Genomic DNA, 18106 nt, shown 5'->3' with positions numbered 1-18106 from the left:
ATGTTTTCTCTGTTTCTCTTGCCCATGTTGTATACATCAATTCCAATAATGGTGCAGATACAGAATGGCTCATAAATTTCACTACATTACCATAACAAGAAGAAACAATTTTATGTTTCATCTCTTGAGATCCATATTTCAACATGGTTTTAACACAATTCTTTGCATATTTTGACTGAATCATAAACACAAGTGAAGGTTGTAGTTCTTGATAAATAGCTTGTTGTATCTCTGGATCACAATACTTTAGCATCCACTGAACAATACGAGACATATCATGTGTAAGTATTATTCTATTATAATTAGTTTTTAATAAATCATGTGCCTTTGAAATTAATTTTTTACGTTCCACTTTTGTACAATCAGATCTACGTAACTTTTCACCAATCTGTTTAGCCATATTTGTTATATCATAAATATTGTTCAGTCGTTTTGTTTTATATTTTTCTTTAAGTTCTTTCTTTTGCTTCTTAATTTCCAACCAATTAGGCTTTTCCATAGAATTATTGTTTGCTGTTTTAAACTTTTCACTTGCAGTTTTAATGACATGTTTATGATTCTCTTTATTATCATGTGCTAAAGCTTTTTCGTATTTTACCTTTCCTTCTTTCTTAATTTTGGGTGCATTATTCTTAATTTCTTCGATATTACTATTCGCATTGTCATTAATATTTTCTGTTTTAATTCTTTTTGTATATAATTCGAAATCAGACTCTAGTTTCTGTTTTCCCATTTTATAGCGTTCTGAAAAAATTAAAAATATGAAATTAAGATAAATAAAAAGAAATATGTTTTTATTTCTTTCTTATTGATGTTCATACAAAATATGTAATTTTACCGAAATGTATTAATTAAACAATATAACCTATCAATAATAAGAACGAATTTATAATTATAATTATGATAATTACTTTCAATATTGTTTGAAACTGAATAAATATGTCACATTAAATAGAATTATAAATACAATTTGAAATGTAAATATAATTATAATTGCATGCAACAAAGATCACACCAGCGAGAACACGCGACACTGGCAGAATGTACTATTGGAATGTACTATTAAAAGTATAAAATTCTATACTTCGTGTAAATAGGAATACATGATATCCTGTCCTATACCCTATTTGTAATTTTATAGTTAGGTTTAGTTCTAATTCCAATCACTACTAATGTTGTAATCTCATTCTATGCTGAATCGGTAACGTTGGAAACGACACGAAAATGATAAGGGCATTCTCAGCCCCCTTGATGGGGACGAAAAGATGCATTAGATGTTAGATCTATTCTGTACTTCGTCTGTGATTCTAAGTTATTCAATCTTCATAATTGTTATTATTTTTTTTTTTATTTCAATTTGTAGTAGGGAATTTTAATGATTAATGTAGAAGTTTTTGGTCGATTTGTGTGATTAATTTTTATATTATTACGAATGACAACTTTTTGAGGTATTTAGCAACACAGAAATGAGTAACATTCGGAAAAGAATAGGAGAAAACAAGGATTGCAAAAATAAAAATTAGATGAGAATGTAGCCAAAGGAATTGCCTTTCAGATGCATATAGTTAGTGGCATGGGAATTTAGTAGAAAGCTACGAAATTATTGAAAAACCGCAAAAGTATGCGGTATCGTTTCCGACATCACGCATTAGAATTGTTAATAATTAATTATTAAAAGGGTCTATTTCATTAAAAACTATGTGTGAAAGTAACTGAAGGTCCACACTACATTCTTTAATCCTAAAAGTTCACAAAATCATCCTAATTAATGAGTTATTAATGATTTTTCCTTGACCGACATGATACAGCGCGTGGGAGGTGGAGCATGGCGGCCAGCGGACCAATAAGAAACATTCTCTCTCCGTCCCTCTCACACAATAGTGCTTTGCTTGTCTAATACCTCTGTTGATATTCTGTACTCCTATTAAAAAGTCGTAGTTCCGATCACCGAACACAAGATAGCGTTAGTTTCAATTTTGAAAATTTCCTGTCCTTGTCTACACCTGTTTCTTTCCTTATCTAACTCATTCCTCTAGTGTTATCCTTATCTACCGATATTTATTCCCGTGTCTCTCTTCCCTAGTGCTATCCTCGCCAACCCTATTATATTTAATTGATACTTGTAATCAATCTTTAATTGTTTTAACATTACTAATAACGTAGATAGAATAATTATTTATCAAAAAATCAATTATTTATTATCAGATAAGTGTACAAAATGTATTTTACAAAAGGTTACAATATATTAATATTGTTTTGCAGTATTTCACGGTCTATTTATTCCTCCTTTGCACACCATATCTATTTCAATTTGAAAAATACTCATTCTTTAAATAATATTCTATTAGAAAATTAAATAAACTAAGTCTGGATAACGTTAGGAACGCATAATAATCGAAAAAATCGGAAAAGTTCCGAAATTCGAGCGAAATATTTCGAAAATTGCGCGGAAATAGCGTCAGGAACGTAGACTAAATATTAACAATAAGTACTTACAATATTTTTCCGCTTTTATTTCCTGAAATTTTAGATTAGTATTAAAATCTTATTTGTGATTTTTGTCTATAAAGATATATTTTTTAATAACATATATAATAATTATGCAACATTGATAAAGTTGTACAGTATATTTAGTGCAATTTCAAATTTTTTCATTTAAATAATGGTATAGCTACAAACGAGATATAGAACGAGGTTCTATACATTGTCGGTGGTTCTATGAACGAGTCGTTCATGTTAATTTGCATATAAACAAACTTATAAATTTCTAAAAATGTTACTTAAAAATGTGATTGTTTAAAGCAAAACTAACGATACGTATTTCAAAGTATATTGTAAACTGTATATGTTAGATTTTGTATTTTATATGTGTTTTTAAGGTGAATATCCGTGTATTATTACATTATAACCTACAATTAATGTTTCATTTTAACACTTTGTAAAACAATTAGTGATAAAATATTTAATTTATCGCAATAGGTAAAAAGAAAATTACTTAAGGATGAATAGTACCAAAAAGATCAATGTCAATTTTTCATCCCTTGTGGGTTTAAAAGCGGAACTCCTCAAAAAGCAACGCGAAGTAAACGAAGCAAAGTTGAAGTCAGAAATAAATCAGACTATACCAAAGGTACAGAAGAAAAAACTTAAAAAGGCTAAAGAAGAGAGCAAAAATGAAAATTCAAAAAAGCCAGAGTACATTGAAGATGTTGATACGCATAAAAAGTCAAAGTTGATGCTACAAGCAAAGGCAAGATTATATGAACAAATGAAGAAATCCAAAACCTCCAATGATAATTTTCTTGTTGATTTTACAAATAAATCAGATGAATCAGAAGAAGAACCACTGCCAGAAGATGAAGAAACTGAAAATGATGCAGCATTATTAAATGAAGATGACTGGGTTGAATATGAGGATTGTTTTGGTCGAACAAGAAAATGTTTGCGTGAAGATTTACCTTTAATGCAAGAGAAAGACCAATTGATAAAACAACAAATTATAAATAAGAAAGGTATTGATCCAAAAACCAATGATAGTGTTGAACAAAATTATATTCAGGAGGAAAAAGAACCTGAAATAGAAATTATGAGGAGAAAGTGGGAGGAACAAACAAAGAAATTGGCAGATAAGGCAAACATACATTATCAAGATGTTTTGTTTGATGAAGCTAGAACCCATGGTGTTGGTTACTATGCATTTTCACAAGAAGAAGAAGAAAGAATGAAGCAACAGGAGAATTTGTTCACTCTAAGAAAGGAAACAGAGAGAAAACAGAGGGAAATAAAAGAATTGAAGGAGTTGAGAGATAAAATGGAGCATAATAGACTAAAAGCAGCTAAAATTAGACAGCGTATTAGGGCAGGATTACCAATAGATACAGTGGAAGAGGAATTCAAACAAAACAATGACAACGAACCTAATGAAAGTAAAACGGAAAATGTATCTAATGTAAGCACTATAGAAGAGAATTCAATTGAAGCTAAAGAAAAAGAGAATAGTAAAAGGCAAATTACTGAAAAAGATAAAGAATTAGAAAAAGAAAACAAGATAAAGGCTTTAGGAGACCTACTGGGTAAACGAACCCATTGGTATGAGATGTCACAGGAAGAATGGGTTCATAAATGTAGAAAAACTAGAGTTAATGAATTTGGACCAGTGTATGAGAACTTTAAAAGTGCTGGTTATTTAAATTCTCAAAATGCTGATACACTTTCAAGTATTCAAAACAATGAAAAACTCGATTCAAGTAAAATGAATGTACAAAATGATACAGAAAGTACTAATGAAATAGATATAAATCCTCATGATATATCACTTCCTCCAAACTTAACAACAGACAATTCTAGTGCTAAACACAATAATTTCAGTGAAGAAAGTAGTCATCAGACTAGTTTTACTCAAACAGCTTGCACTATGCAACATGAATGCAATAATACAATGCATAATCATATGAAACCGAATAGAAATATAGATGAAGCAAGTATAGCAGCAGGTTTAAAATATTTGAGAGAAAAGTTTGAAAAAAGTCAAAACATTTAATGTATCTTGTAACATTGTAGTATTAGATATTTTACTGTATATATTTGTAAATATATTTGTTTCATGTGTTAGCTGAATTTTGTTTAGTGTTTGCTTCTGGAAACCCTTTTACTGGATGTTTTTAATTCACTCATATTATCATCTGTCTGTGCTGAATCTTCTACTACACCTATATATAACATTTAATGGTATATTACTTCAATAAAAAAAGAAGATAAAAATAGATAAAAATATATTACCAGAGAGATCAATGTCTGAGATAATAGTATCACAATTAAGACACTTCATAGGATTGTGAATCATAATGTATCTTTTCAAACAGTATAAGTGGAAAAAGGTTTCACAATTATCACATTTTTTGCCCTAATTAATAAAAAGGAATATTAGTTGGTAATTTAAGTTACATAATTACTTATTTTCTCAATAAAAGCATACATGAAAAATAACTTGTTTGCAAAGATAACAAGTACTTAAATTGCCTTCATAAGTGGCTCTAAAGTATGGCATTAACTCAGTTATACTTCTTAAACCAACATAGTAATAACCATCCTACAAACAACATAAATAAACAATGTTAATGATACAATAAAAATGAATTATACTGAAATTTTATGAATCCCATCATTAATACCTTATAAGCTAACCATTTTCTTTTAACTACATCATCTAAAAATTCTTCAGCTTCTGTTTTTGATAATTTTATATCTAAAGAAGAGCATAAATTTAAACATACTGTACTTTGTATGCATCCATTGTTTGAAGTTATAATTTCAGAAAATATGGTTCTTAACAAGGTCAACTGAGCTTTTGAAAATTCAGTTTGAAATCTATAAAATGTTGACAATTATATTACTTAATAAATCATCACAGTAATATAAGAGAAACTTAATAGTAACAAATAATTACAAAACAATTAAGTCAAAATAAGTGTGTTTATATTAAATGACAAAACTAAAAACATATACCTGGTAACTTCATCAAGTACAGTGGAAATTAAAACCCAATAAATCTGACCTGTAATTTCACACTGTGTCTTTCTAATTAACATGTTTAGAGGCTGTAATTGCTGATTAATTTGATTTATTACTACCGATATTTCATCATCATCTGAAATGTACCGTTTCCTTTACTGTGTACATAAACAATATACAAAAAATGTACACACATTTGAGTGTTAAATAATAATGTACTTACTAAATAAATTGATAACTAGGTCTTTTGCTTTACTTTCATTTAACAAACCTTCATTTATAAATGTTTGTAAAACTATTTTATGCTTATCGCTATAAATCATTTTTTATTTTTATGACAGTTAATTTTGTGATTATCAAAATATTAGTATTTTTTTAATCGTGTTATAATAAAATATTTCAATCAATTTAATGTTTATACATATTCGAATGTCAGATACGACTAATTTGCGATGTATTTTTTTTGCACATAACCTAGTTACATATATGTATAGGGATTTAAGAAAGGGAAACTTTAACGGTCTACATCCATGGCATCGATGTTTGAACTTTATTTGTTAGAGTAATTTTTTTATCCTTCCTTTTATTTTCATTTTGCACAAAGTAATTTTTAATGGTAAAAATTTTTATTAATTTTCATATATTTTTCTGAATATTTATTTTACAAGTTTATTTACTTATTTAAACAATATAATCAAATGCATCGATAATGCATATATGAAATATATTAATTATAAATCACAACATATTCAAAAGCGAAAATTAAAGTATAATAAAAAAGATTTTATAGCAGTTTTATATGCAATCAAATATAAAACAGTTTTAAGTTTATAAAATATAATATACTAAAATAACATTAACATATACATAACTTTCATTGCAGAAGTACAATTCAATTAACACAAGAGATTGTTTTAATATATAAATTTATAATGATTTAATACATTTTTATTATTTAATTTAGCATAATAATAACATTAATGAGCTAGTTAAAATAAAAAGTAATAATACAATTTTACGTTTACAATTCGTGTATAAATCACTGTGTGAGTGCATTCGGATGTTTCACATGCGCCGTTTTTTCTCGCGGAATGATTAGTTATGTTGTAAAGTTCATTGCCCGTAGGTACCGTGTTATAAATGTAAGTTAGTTTTTTTTCCACATTCTTTTTTTATAGTACGTGCGAATGCATGCACAATCTATGATCCCCATTGAGCTTCGAATAAATTTCGTTTAATAATCTAACTGATCCTTTACATAATGTGACAATAGTCACAGACATGTAGTAAGCTAGGATTCCAACACAAGATAACTGATTGCTTTAAGATTCATTTTATTGGTTAAGGAGTGTTCTTATTTCTTTGTGCATTTGGCAAAGGAAATCAACGTAACTGGGACTTCCGTCGTTTCCTCTATCTTCAACCAAGAAGTGACGTAATACCATTTCAAGCTTTTCACGCTGTCTCACTATAGTTAACTAAAAAGATTTAATGAAACATTAGTTTCACAAAATTTTTAACACATTTCATATTTTTTCATTTACTTACCCTCATACAACGATGCCTTTCCATACGTACACGATTAATGATACCGTTAATTCGCTTATTTAGTGGAGTATCTAATACTGGCAGTGTGGTACAGTCTGTGTCAACTTGAACAACTGATGGAACTCCGAACACTGCCTGTACCCATTGTGGAGAAAGTGCCAAGCCTAACCACATGAACATGTGGATGCTGTTTTCTAATTAGAAAAATACAAACGGAATCTGAGTATAATTAAAAACATAATTATAAAAAATAATAAATAACATCATACCAAGTAAATACGCGCCGTCATCTGTGAATTTATCAATAGAGCAGCGCAACATTTGTGGTAACTCTGTATCTTGTGGATCAACTTCGTGTAAAAGAAGTAATCTCGGATAAACATATACAACTGATATTGAAATGGGCATTGTAGTAATTGCTTGCATAACGAAAGATCTATCGTCAATAGTCATATCGGCCCCTGAAAAATTGAATTTATGCTATTATCTTCATCGTGATAATGTTTACAATAGGAAAAAGGAAAAAAATGAATATACCTCCAGATAAAGCATCAGTTTTCAATAACGAATTGATGTAAAGTGGGAGCAATTTCATACACTCTGGTAATATTAATTGGCCAGCATTAGATGGAGAAGCGCAGTGTTTTCTATATGCGGCCAATATATTTGAAGATCGTGCAATTAAGTTGTCCTTTACAGTTTTCGGAGTTGATTCAATTAGTTTAAAAACACCTGGGTAAAAGACAAATATAATTTATGGCATTCAAGCTATTTACGGCATTATCTTACTTTGTTTAGAGAAGAAATTTATGATAGCATCTAAGTCACATGCCCGGTATAATTCAGTTATTTGGGACGAAGTTTTTAAACTAAGATTAATAATACGCAATCTTCTGATTCCACTGCAGGAAGTATACAACAAAGCTGCTTGAATATATACACCTTCATCATCGGTTAGTTTATCGTCATGTTTCACTTCTATCGCAATGGCCTAAAGTATCAAATGTACAAAGTTACTATTACATTTAAAATATATAATGGAAAAAATCTTCATTTGTAACATAATCCTACCTTATTACAATCTATACTAGCTAATTCCATATCTGTTGTATTTGACATGAAGAAATGTCCATAGAAATCAGTTGCTCGAACGCCAGTAGATGTACGTACACGCATAATGGCATCAAATGCAATTGGTCTGCTAATATTATTAATCACATCGGATATTAAACGTTCGCCATCTACATCAGCCTAAAAGATGAAAAATTTCAAGTGATACGTATTCTCTACTTGCATCTATTCTATTAGTGCTATGTCCATTACTTGGAAATAAGTATATTTGTAAACTTCTCCACCGGTCAATCTGGCAATTTGACCTATTGTTGCAATGTCCACATATGAATTATTAAAAACGAACAAATCTACAGAACATCCCGCACCTACGCACTCTTGACCTAAATTATTGTAGACGTTATTTTGTGGAGCTGAAAGAGAAAGTTAATTTGGAATTATGAATTACTTAAAATATTCACTTATAAATAATATCGTATAAGTAATTTACCTAAAACAGTTTTTTCTTTCTCTGTTCCGAGAACTTTACGGTCATCGCGATTTTTCAATTTACCAGGAGCGTCAGCAATGGGCAAGGAAGAATGGAAAACTATTAACTTCCCAGCACAATCTGAAGCCTTAAATATTAACAATTAAAATTTCAACTATTTGGCATATGTTACGTTTTTGTTTTATAATGTGTAATACCTTTAATGCTTCTAATCCAGCTTGTATGGCTGGTGCGAGAATTGTTTCTGTTTCGCGAGTAACTGCGAACATTGCTGGTATTTGTGTCATCAAACCGTCAATAACAGATTCGCTTTCTTCAACGTCGCATAAAAATCCATCAAGAAGTGGCATAAAAACGTCTTGTATGTCCCCGACAACCATCATTTGTGGTTGAGCAAGGTAAGAATTAATATTATAAAAGTGCACCGTATTATTGTACGTTATAAATCCTACTTTCATGTTCGTTTTTCTTTCATTAGCATCAACAGGTAGATGCCGCAAGATTGACTTCATTTGCATACATAATAGATTAACTAAACCAGATTTAACTGTGTTGTACGATACATCGATTACGAACACAATAGCTGGTGGTTTTGGAAAAGTATTGTTCCTGCAATAATCCTTGGTAGCAATATATTCATACGTTCCTAGCATTAATTCTGGTCTTTCAAAGCGATCCATACGTTGACCAGTGTGATCCAAATGTTGGAAGTATTCTGCCGGAACCTCAGTTGTAGCTTTACAAAACATGCATTGAAATCTTCTGCCCGCGTCAATAAATTGCATAAACGGACTCATGTATGCTTTGCAGCGTATGCAACGAACTGGACCAATTTCACCCATATCTACAATAGGAGGTTCGTATTCCGCTTCTTCTGTACGAGCCATTGGACTTACTATTAGACCAAATGGAACATTCGTTTGTTTTATAATGTCTGTTGTGGTAGGAACAGTATACATAGTAGATCTGATATATCTAGGAGATGCATTTCCTTGATCCTGCGTCACAAATTTGGTAGTTACTAATGGTGGAACCAATCCCTTTTGATTTGTTACGAATATACCTCCTCTTACACGCTGATCATCTTGCATTACTTGAATTGGGCTTGGCATTTGTTCAGGATCCAAACGTCTAACTTGTTGTGGTTGCATACCGGGTTGATATCCACCGGTTACGCCTGGTGTACCACCTTGATATGAACCTCTTTGAGTGTTATATATATCGTTATTATAGCCTTGATATCCTGTATGTTGGTAATTTGGCATTACACTAGGTGGGCTACGACTAACCCCTAGGGGATTTCCAATATTTTGTCCTTGTATAGGAGGGGGTCCAGATATATAGGGTCTCTGACCAGATTGCGGTAAATTTGTACCAGAATTAATCTGTGCCACTGGTTGACCAGGTAATGGAGGTTGCATTTGTGAACTGGATAAATTTTGTTGTCCTACTAATGGTGGTTTGTTAAATCCCTGTTGGTTTGTTAATGGAGGTGGGCCCACACTTTGTTGACCTGGCATTGGAGTTGGATGTACGCTTTGTTGATTCATCAATGGAGGGCCAGGTAAATTTGATTGAGCATGTACATTAAACATCGACACATTTGGTGGTTCTGTATAGGAATGACCAGGTTTTTGTTGCCCTTGTAATAGAGAATATTGTTGTCCCGGTAAAGGTGGTCCTGGAAGTGAAGGACCAGACAAATTTGACTGTGTTTGCAAGGGTGGGCATGACAAATGCTGCTTAGACTGTGATGATCCAATTAAATTTTGTTGTCCATGTACACCTTGCATAGGTGTATTGTTGTGACTTTGTTGACTTGACAATGGAGGTCCAGATAAATTTGGCTGTCCTGGTATCATTGGGTTAGGAATATTTTGTTGTCCAGGTAAAGGTGAACTAGATGCAAGTTGCTGTCCTTGTAATGGTCGAGCTGTAGATCTTTGCCCCATAGGTAGTGCGGGAAAAATTGACTGTCCAGATGTTTCAGTAATATTCATTTGACCAGATTGATGCTGACTTGATGATGACAAACCGGTATTAAACACTTGTTCAGATGGTAAATTTTGTCCAGGATAATAGTGGCCAGAAGTAGTTCCTGTTGAATGTTCTGAAAATGGAAGACTAGTAGGCTGTGGTGTAGAAGTCTTTAGAGCTGTTTTCTGCTCTTGTACAGTCTGTCCAGGGATAGATGGTTCAGATTTTCCACCAGGATCAGTTTGCCCAGCAAAACCTTTTAAAGAAAAGACATTTAAATTGTTATTAGTAATTATACAATTTTTTAATTAAGTTTCTTTATACTTACTAGTTCCTGATGATGTTTCTACTGCATTATTAAAACCATTCACATTGGAAGGTGTGGATATTGTTGGGCTACTTTTTCCAGGTAAAGGTGGTGGAGGAAAATTTTGCTATACTACTATTATTCAATTTTATTTTAATTACCACAGATGGTGGTCGTTGTTGATCCCCCAAAGACATGTTTGACATTTGATTAACTATATTATTTTGACTTGTTGGAGGTGGTATCATATGTGGATTATTTGTAGATGGATCATATTGAGTATTTCCTAAAAAGAAAATTATACTATTATAAAAATGAGTAAGTTCAAAGGAAGAAAAATAAAATTAAATTATATTACCTTGTGATTGTATGTTATTCATATAATATGGTGCTTGAGTCTGATGTAAATTAGTATGGGGAGATCCTTGCATTGGTTTTTGAGAAGCATATGTTTGAGTATTCATTGGGGATCCTTTTAACATACTTGGTGGAACATTAGAATTTACTTCCCCATATGGAGATGAAGTTGGAGGGCTAGGGTAACAACCAGGTTGTTGTTGAGACTGTTGTTGCTGTTGCTGTATATATTGTGGATTCATTTTTATCCTAATAAAAAAGATTAAGAAAACATTTGATTACAAGTAACTTTTATACTACCTTAATTATTTAAAAAAACTACAATTTTTTAAGAAAACATATAGTCTCATAAGATGCTGTTAAAAAAGCATTAAATCTTCATTTAATATTTCCAAAAATCATTATATGGACAAAATAATATTTACTAAAAATAGTATAGACACTTTTTAATTGAGAAATATACTTTTAATGTATAAATTATATTCATCTAAATATTCTCATAAATTTACAATTTAGAAATAGAAGTTCTAAATATGCTACATATTGACAGACATAAGATAACCTATACAAAATTAACTATATAACAATTGTGTATCTTATCAGTGGTTGAGTTTCTGTAAAATCAACCTGCTAATCATTTATGAATCTTTGCTCTGTATGGTAAATTGCCATTAAATATTACTTTAGAATAGTAAAAATGAATAAGCCATTTTGCACACAATAATGCTTAAAAATGGGCTATACGAACGAAAAATTCACGATACGCCTGTAGAATATAAATTACTTACGTTGTGTCGTTAAATATATTTGAACCATAACAAAAGTTAATATTTCCACAAATATTTACACTAAATGAAGAAAATGTATTTCGCTGCAATTGTGACTGCTGCTGATGCCACGTAAGGTGGCATTGCGCATGCGCTTGATGCACGTTGACGGGACACGTCATGATAAAAAATTAGAACATTGTAAAAGGGAAATTTAAGTCGGAACAGGATGATAGTTTATTTCAGCATGTATTTATTATTGTAATTAGATTGTAGAAATAATTGAATAACCTACAAACGATGAGTAATTAGTAGAATATTTATATTTAACAAAAAAAAAAAGCGTACGCTGTAATTTTACAGCTGATCAGTTGGTACTTAAGTGACCGCATAATTTAAAAAGATTACAATATTACAACACCCTTTTTGTACTTAAAAATTGCTCAACAGTCCACCGGGTTTAAAGTACATCCTCCACCATAATTATTTAAGTATACTGTAAAATCGAAATATAATAACGAAATATACCGGAATTGTATATTAACAATATTTAAAAAATTACCTCTAACGTTAGACTGCGATATAAATGAATTAAGTAAACAAGTTTTACTAGATCAACTGTACCGCATATACAAGCTAGCATTAAATCCGCCACATATAATAGATCACCACTACACATATAGATGATACACATGTGTAGACATATATATATAGTATACACCATGAATAAAACTTTGAACCGAAATCCATATGCTTCATTTATGAGTGATACCGTTTTACTTAATTCAAATCGGAGCGATTTTAATAATCTGTATCTGAAAGCTAAACTTCATTCTAAGCAGTTTGTTTCTACATTAAATATTTTTACAAATGTTCTTATCAGGAACGTACCATTGTTCATGTCGGACATCTCCGAAATAGAAATGAAACTTCTTCCTTGCGTAACGATATTTAGAATTGTATTTATTTCTTTAAATCTGAGTTTAATTTTATCGATAAATACCGTAAACGTACAAATTATTATGACACAGAAAAATTCGGGTATTCGATCAAACATCCATATAAGAACGTACATGTAATCTTTATCATTGTCTAATAATCCATAGTAGTCCATTAAATTGGCCATTATCACTATAAACATCGTTGTAATAATTTTAACAATATCATTTTTCATGCACAAATTGTGATTAATCTCTGTATTAAAGAATTTCACGTTTTTATCAACACCATCTATTTGTTCGAATACTTTTTTTATTTTTGAACTCTGACATATACTTGAAATTATTATTGTAGGAAATAAAAATATGTTTATACAGTATCGAATTATTCTCATTACAAACGTATGATTTAGAGCAATAAAAGTCAGAAACAATTTATGTGCGTAATAATATATATGTAAGTAGAGAGTACTATAAAGTATTATTAATATGAATCCGTATATGTAATTTAAACATGTAATTTTGAAAAATTTTATAGGGTATAAACCTGAAAGGAAAATAATAGAATTTAAAAATTAATACTGAAGTAAATATTTATGTTACGTTTCAATATAATTAAAATATGTTTCTAAAATAAAGAATCTTTTAATTATTTACCAAAAATTTTTATTGTACTGAGCAATAACCAAGATTCTTCGTAAATATTAGAAGGGTGAAATAGTTTCATGACTACAGTCTTATAATGATAGTTACAACTGGAGTGACTCAAATAGTGTTTCATATTATATTACACGCGTGCATTAAATTTGTCAATAATTTCAGTTGCATGTTAGGTAATATTGAATAATTAATTAGAAATTGTATCGCGATTTCTGATCATTGTAATTGATTCAGACTGTTAGGTTTCTATTACATATTGCGTATTTTATCCCAAAAATTATCTGATAGAATAATTTGTAAATCAAATAAATAATTTGAGGATTTATGCTGTTACAATGCGGCAGACAAAATACATTTGTGTAAATAATTTTTTATTGCAAATATTTAAATATAACTGCGATTATGATAGCATATTTTAATAATACGTTATTATACGCATGCAACAAATGATCTACTCTTAGTAATTTTTGTAACTGAAGTTGTCAGCTCTGGAATATGTTACTATGTTAGGGGTGTTATGATCTCGACCATATGTTGTGTACGATTATACTGCACAAATAAATACGTCTATAGATGTACCTGTCAACTTTTATGTTAATTTTAAGTTTACATGAATTTGTCTCTATTTGTTACCCCCTCTTTGCATTCCTATAACGTAAAATTCAAAAAGATTGTGATTAAAAATGGACGAAAAAGAGACAAGTACTATCAACATTTTTATATATTCATTTGTTTTTCTATTATAATAAATACGGATATCAACAACATGCGTGATAATGAATATTATAACAATTTATAGTTCCAATTAGTAATAATGTGATGGGATTCCTAATTATTTTTGTTTTTAGAATAAAAATAATTGTAATAACAACGGTTACAATAAACTATTTACGTGATTTTTTTACAGGTCAGAACCTTTCTATGCAAAAAGTTTTATCATCTGATCATGAGCCTGGATGGAATGATCCTCCAAAATGGGCATATTGTGCAACACAAAGTTCTGCAGCCCCTATTAAACGAGTATTAAACAAAAGAGTAGCATTTCCTCTGGCATCTTCACAAGCTGTAAACAAAGAATCATTCCCAAACACATTGACAAATATGCCACCACCATTACAATCTGCAATTAATTTGACAACAGCATCACATCCTCCATTATTACATCCACTGAACAAAAATGTAGAAGAAAGAATGAACGAGATGGAAATTGATAAAGAACAGACATTAAATGATGTCTTTACAAATTTTGAAGCTGTGATCAGTGAACATGTATTGGAAAAAAGTAAAGCAGAAGAGGTGAAGAAAAGATTAGATGTATTAAAGACTGCATGGCTTGAAGATAAACTAAATAATGTGATATACAAGAATATTTTAGATTTGTCTACAGGTTGGTCTCATCAGTCAATTTTGCAAATTAGATTTATATAATTTTTTTAAGAAAGGAAAGAAACAATAAACAATATTTTTCAGCTTTACGGGAGGGGAATGTTGAAAAAGCAGATCAAATACATGTTGCATTAATGATGCAACATGCTAGTCTGTGTAGTGCATGGATACCTGGCATTAGGCACATTATCTTAGGATTAAAGACCAAGATGCAAAGCTTAAGTGTAATACAGTGCAATCAAAGTTCAGAATCACATTTACTACCTGCTGAAGAAAATAAATAAACAGGACTTCCCTTAGAGAAAAATCTAATAATATTAATATTATTTTTAACTACTGTGCAATCCTTATGAGCTACTCAAACTTTTGCTTCTTTATATTAATTTTATTAGTTAAAACGTTACTTAAAATGAAGTGTTATTTAAAATGTTATTAAAAAAAATGACCAATAAAGAAATTATGAATATAACAAATTTTATTACAATGAAACAAATTCCATAAAATTTATATAATGTTTACTGTACTTGCGACATTTATCAATAATGCGGAAGTTTATTATAATGCAAACACAACGTATGCTTGGCACTCGAATGATAAAAAATTCATATTGCGACATTATTTTTATATGCATACCTTTGATGAATGTGTTCAAAGACATTATTTATGCTTTTAATTTGATACGTTTAACTAGATGCCAGATGAAATATACTTATACAAATACAATTAAATTGTACTGTAGTATTTTAATCCTCCATTAGATGTTACCTCTCTATGTAGTCCCATTTCCATATATACGAATACATTATCGAATATTTAGCAGTTCGCGCGAAACTTGACATGGCGTAAATTTTACGGAGAGAATTTGATGTTAGTAATAATCGAATTGTGCCGAATTAAGAACAACAGTAAAATTTCTTTTATTCCAAAAGTTTATCACTGAAAATATTAGTAAAATTTGTTTGTGATAATATTGAATATAGTGATTACGAACTTACGATTTTTTGTTAATGCGTGTTTGGTTCCATGTATGTAAGTGAAAGTAGTTATTCATCGTATTAAATATTTAATACTGTCAACGCGGTTATGAGGGGATTTGAGTATTATATAAATCCAAATTGCTGAATATTCGGGTGAAATCGAGAAATGAACGTGGTCGATCGATTTTTCTATCGAATTCTGCTTGTCGTTTCCAACCTGATTGAAAATCGATCGAGTTCAGTTAAATAGTTGGTGTATTTTCTAAACACTGCGAACATTTCTTAGAAATTGAATCTTCTGGCTATCACACGTCAATTGATTGAAGAGAGACAGAGAGAAAGAGTTTGAAGAGTAAGGAAAGATAAGAACATTCTTAAAGGATCGTTTGGTGAGTACGATTCACTTAACACTCATCTTAAATACATAACATTTTTATTGTACCATGATATGCATGATTAATGCTTCGGTTTGTTGGATCTGCATATTCTTTACCATATCATATAAAAAGCAATTCTATTACATTAAATAAGAGAAATGATCGTAATTGAAAACAACACTAAAGTGAATACAAATGTCTAAATGTGTGGATGCAACTTAATCGATAGTATCGATTTCAATCAACCGAACGGACATTTTTACTACTACTAAGGAAAATATATCCATCGAGTGTGTCCGTGACCGTGATTGATCGTCCGACAATTAATATTTGGTCTTTTTCTTTTTTCTTTTTACCTGCGGAATCAACTTGATGCCATTATTGTATTTCGTACATTCTTCGAAATGATATTTTCTTCTTTTTTTTGTTCATTTAACAAATGATCGGTACGTATTGTTGCGTGTACAAAGGAAAATACATTACTATACACCTGAGTGTACATGTATAATAGAATGGAATCACCTAACACTTTATAATATCTCACAACATGTACACGGATGATCAATAGAATTGTCGAAAAATATTGTGTGTACACGTGGTATGTAGTTGGTCATATTGATCCCCACGCGCGAACATTTAAATGTTCTCTTTTTCTCTATTCCACATTCATTCCCCCGTCACATTTACTTGGCCACGATTGGTACACGGATACGAAAAATGATTAAGTCTCCTTGTTTGTTTTTTTTTATCATAAAAGTTTCTTGTATTTCTCATTTCTCTCTTATGTATATTCACAAAGGACAATTACATCTTACTTAATAACATATTCTTCGTCTAAATGTACTCTTATGTCAATAATAGTCATCAATAGCAATGATCAGTTTAAATTACTCTATCACTTATCGTCTATAAAATCGCTACTAAACTCTAAGCATACTGTGTACGTGTGTGTGTGTGTGTAATGTACCTTTAGTGTTTGTGTGTACGATGTGTGATTGTACGTGTATGTTTTTCGTTTTGTGTGTTCATCTCAACCGTACATGTCGCGTGTCAACGTGTGTGTGTGTGTGTGTGATTTTTCATTGCCCAAAGCACACCCGCGTTTTCGTATTGTTTTGTATTATTTTTCGTACTACAATCAACACGCATTTCGTCGTTCCAGCGTTTCTTTTCCGTACGATCGATATAGAGAAATGCATGTCGATCGCGCTGCTGGCTCGACATTTTTTTTCTTCTTTTTAAATCGTTCGTCACACTTCTCTTTGTTATCGCCTTCCTAAACGTAATACCGAGAACTAAAAAACATGGAGTGAAAAATAAAACAAGAAAAGAAAAATAATAATATAATAATACAATAATAATATTAATAATAATAATAATAGTAATAATAATAAGTTACATCGTCAATGTTCACAAATGGTACGATAAAAAAAATCGAAGATCACTCCTCGACGATTAATTAATTTCTTTTTTCCCTCGCGAACTCTTTCACGTTCGTCCGTCCGTCCATTCACTCTCGTTTACCGTTGACCGATGTTTTCCTTTCTTTCCTTTCTTTTTTCGCGTTTTTTCTCTCTTTAAACTATTGTTTCGGAGTCGAGAACGAGTACTACTTTTTCAATATTCCCGATTTCCCTTCTTCGCTCACCGTCATTGCTTCGCTAAATTCCTTTCGCACGTTCGGCTCATTTTTTTTGGCGCGATTGAACCTGGGCGAAAGGCAGTAAAATGCTTTACAAG

At 30.6% G+C, this 18106-nt stretch overlaps 4 protein-coding genes across 4 annotated transcripts in view; 1 reads left to right on the top strand and 3 right to left on the bottom strand.

The window, feature by feature from the left end:
* The window catches only part of LOC108576349 (pumilio homolog 3), a 1895-nt gene extending 1235 nt beyond the window's left edge, over nt 1–660 (bottom strand). The window contains exons 1-3 of the mRNA XM_017939323.1: nt 652–660; nt 326–610; nt 91–256 (exon numbers count right to left, since the gene is read on the bottom strand). Of these exons, the coding sequence (XP_017794812.1) occupies nt 91–256; nt 326–610; nt 652–660 (460 nt within the window). The remainder of the gene's footprint in view (nt 1–90; nt 257–325; nt 611–651) is intronic.
* Nucleotides 661–716: 56 nt separating this feature from the next.
* On the bottom strand, nt 717–5834 carry LOC108576405 (non-structural maintenance of chromosomes element 1 homolog). The gene is made up of 7 exons (XM_017939393.1): nt 5735–5834; nt 5506–5647; nt 5172–5367; nt 4976–5089; nt 4780–4903; nt 2497–2518; nt 717–744 (listed from the first exon to the last, which is right to left on the bottom strand). The coding sequence occupies exons 1-7, from the start codon at nt 5832–5834 to the stop codon at nt 735–737; spliced, it is 708 nt and encodes a 235-aa protein (XP_017794882.1). The 3' UTR covers nt 717–734.
* A 712-nt stretch (nt 5835–6546) lies between these two features.
* Nucleotides 6547–12178, bottom strand: LOC108576387 (protein transport protein Sec24C). Its single transcript, XM_017939362.1, has 13 exons — nt 12050–12178; nt 11263–11510; nt 11066–11190; nt 10926–11031; nt 8818–10853; nt 8621–8747; nt 8383–8543; nt 8131–8310; nt 7849–8050; nt 7597–7791; nt 7329–7520; nt 7060–7253; nt 6547–6989 (listed from the first exon to the last, which is right to left on the bottom strand). The coding sequence occupies exons 2-13, from the start codon at nt 11501–11503 to the stop codon at nt 6846–6848; spliced, it is 3903 nt and encodes a 1300-aa protein (XP_017794851.1). The 5' UTR covers nt 11504–11510; nt 12050–12178; the 3' UTR covers nt 6547–6845.
* Nucleotides 12179–14149: 1971 nt separating this feature from the next.
* On the top strand, nt 14150–15297 carry LOC108576473 (steroid receptor RNA activator 1-like). The gene is made up of 3 exons (XM_017939483.1): nt 14150–14328; nt 14534–15013; nt 15097–15297. Exons 1-3 carry the CDS (start codon nt 14310–14312, stop codon nt 15294–15296), a joined length of 699 nt encoding a protein of 232 aa, XP_017794972.1. The 5' UTR covers nt 14150–14309; the 3' UTR covers nt 15297.
* Nucleotides 15298–18106: the final 2809 nt, after the last annotated feature.

This window comes from Habropoda laboriosa, unplaced genomic scaffold (genome assembly GCF_001263275.1).
Source record: "Habropoda laboriosa isolate 0110345459 unplaced genomic scaffold, ASM126327v1 scaffold291, whole genome shotgun sequence".
Taxonomy (NCBI): Eukaryota; Metazoa; Arthropoda; class Insecta; order Hymenoptera; family Apidae; genus Habropoda; species Habropoda laboriosa.
Note: the sequence above shows the minus strand (reverse complement) of the source record. Positions and strands in the feature narration are given on the sequence as shown.

What these genes read in the sequence shown, in the direction of transcription:
- LOC108576387 (XM_017939362.1), bottom strand. Translation starts at nt 11,503, where the DNA reads ATGAATCCACAATATATACAGCAACAGCAACAACAGTCTCAACAACAA. An exon ending in GAAAGAAAAAACTGTTTTAG is followed by an intron (nt 8,544 to 8,620) that starts GTAAATTACTTA and finishes TTTCTCTTTCAG; the next exon opens with CTCCACAAAATAACGTCTAC. An exon ending in AAATTTCTTCTCTAAACAAA is followed by an intron (nt 7,792 to 7,848) that starts GTAAGATAATGC and finishes TCTTTTACCCAG; the next exon opens with GTGTTTTTAAACTAATTGAA.
- LOC108576405 (XM_017939393.1), bottom strand. Translation starts at nt 5,834, where the DNA reads ATGATTTATAGCGATAAGCATAAAATAGTTTTACAAACATTTATAAAT. An exon ending in CCTAGTTATCAATTTATTTA is followed by an intron (nt 5,648 to 5,734) that starts GTAAGTACATTA and finishes GGTACATTTCAG; the next exon opens with ATGATGATGAAATATCGGTA. An exon ending in GTACTTGATGAAGTTACCAG is followed by an intron (nt 5,368 to 5,505) that starts GTATATGTTTTT and finishes AACATTTTATAG; the next exon opens with ATTTCAAACTGAATTTTCAA.
- LOC108576473 (XM_017939483.1), top strand. An exon ending in TATTTTAGATTTGTCTACAG is followed by an intron (nt 15,014 to 15,096) that starts GTTGGTCTCATC and finishes AATATTTTTCAG; the next exon opens with CTTTACGGGAGGGGAATGTT.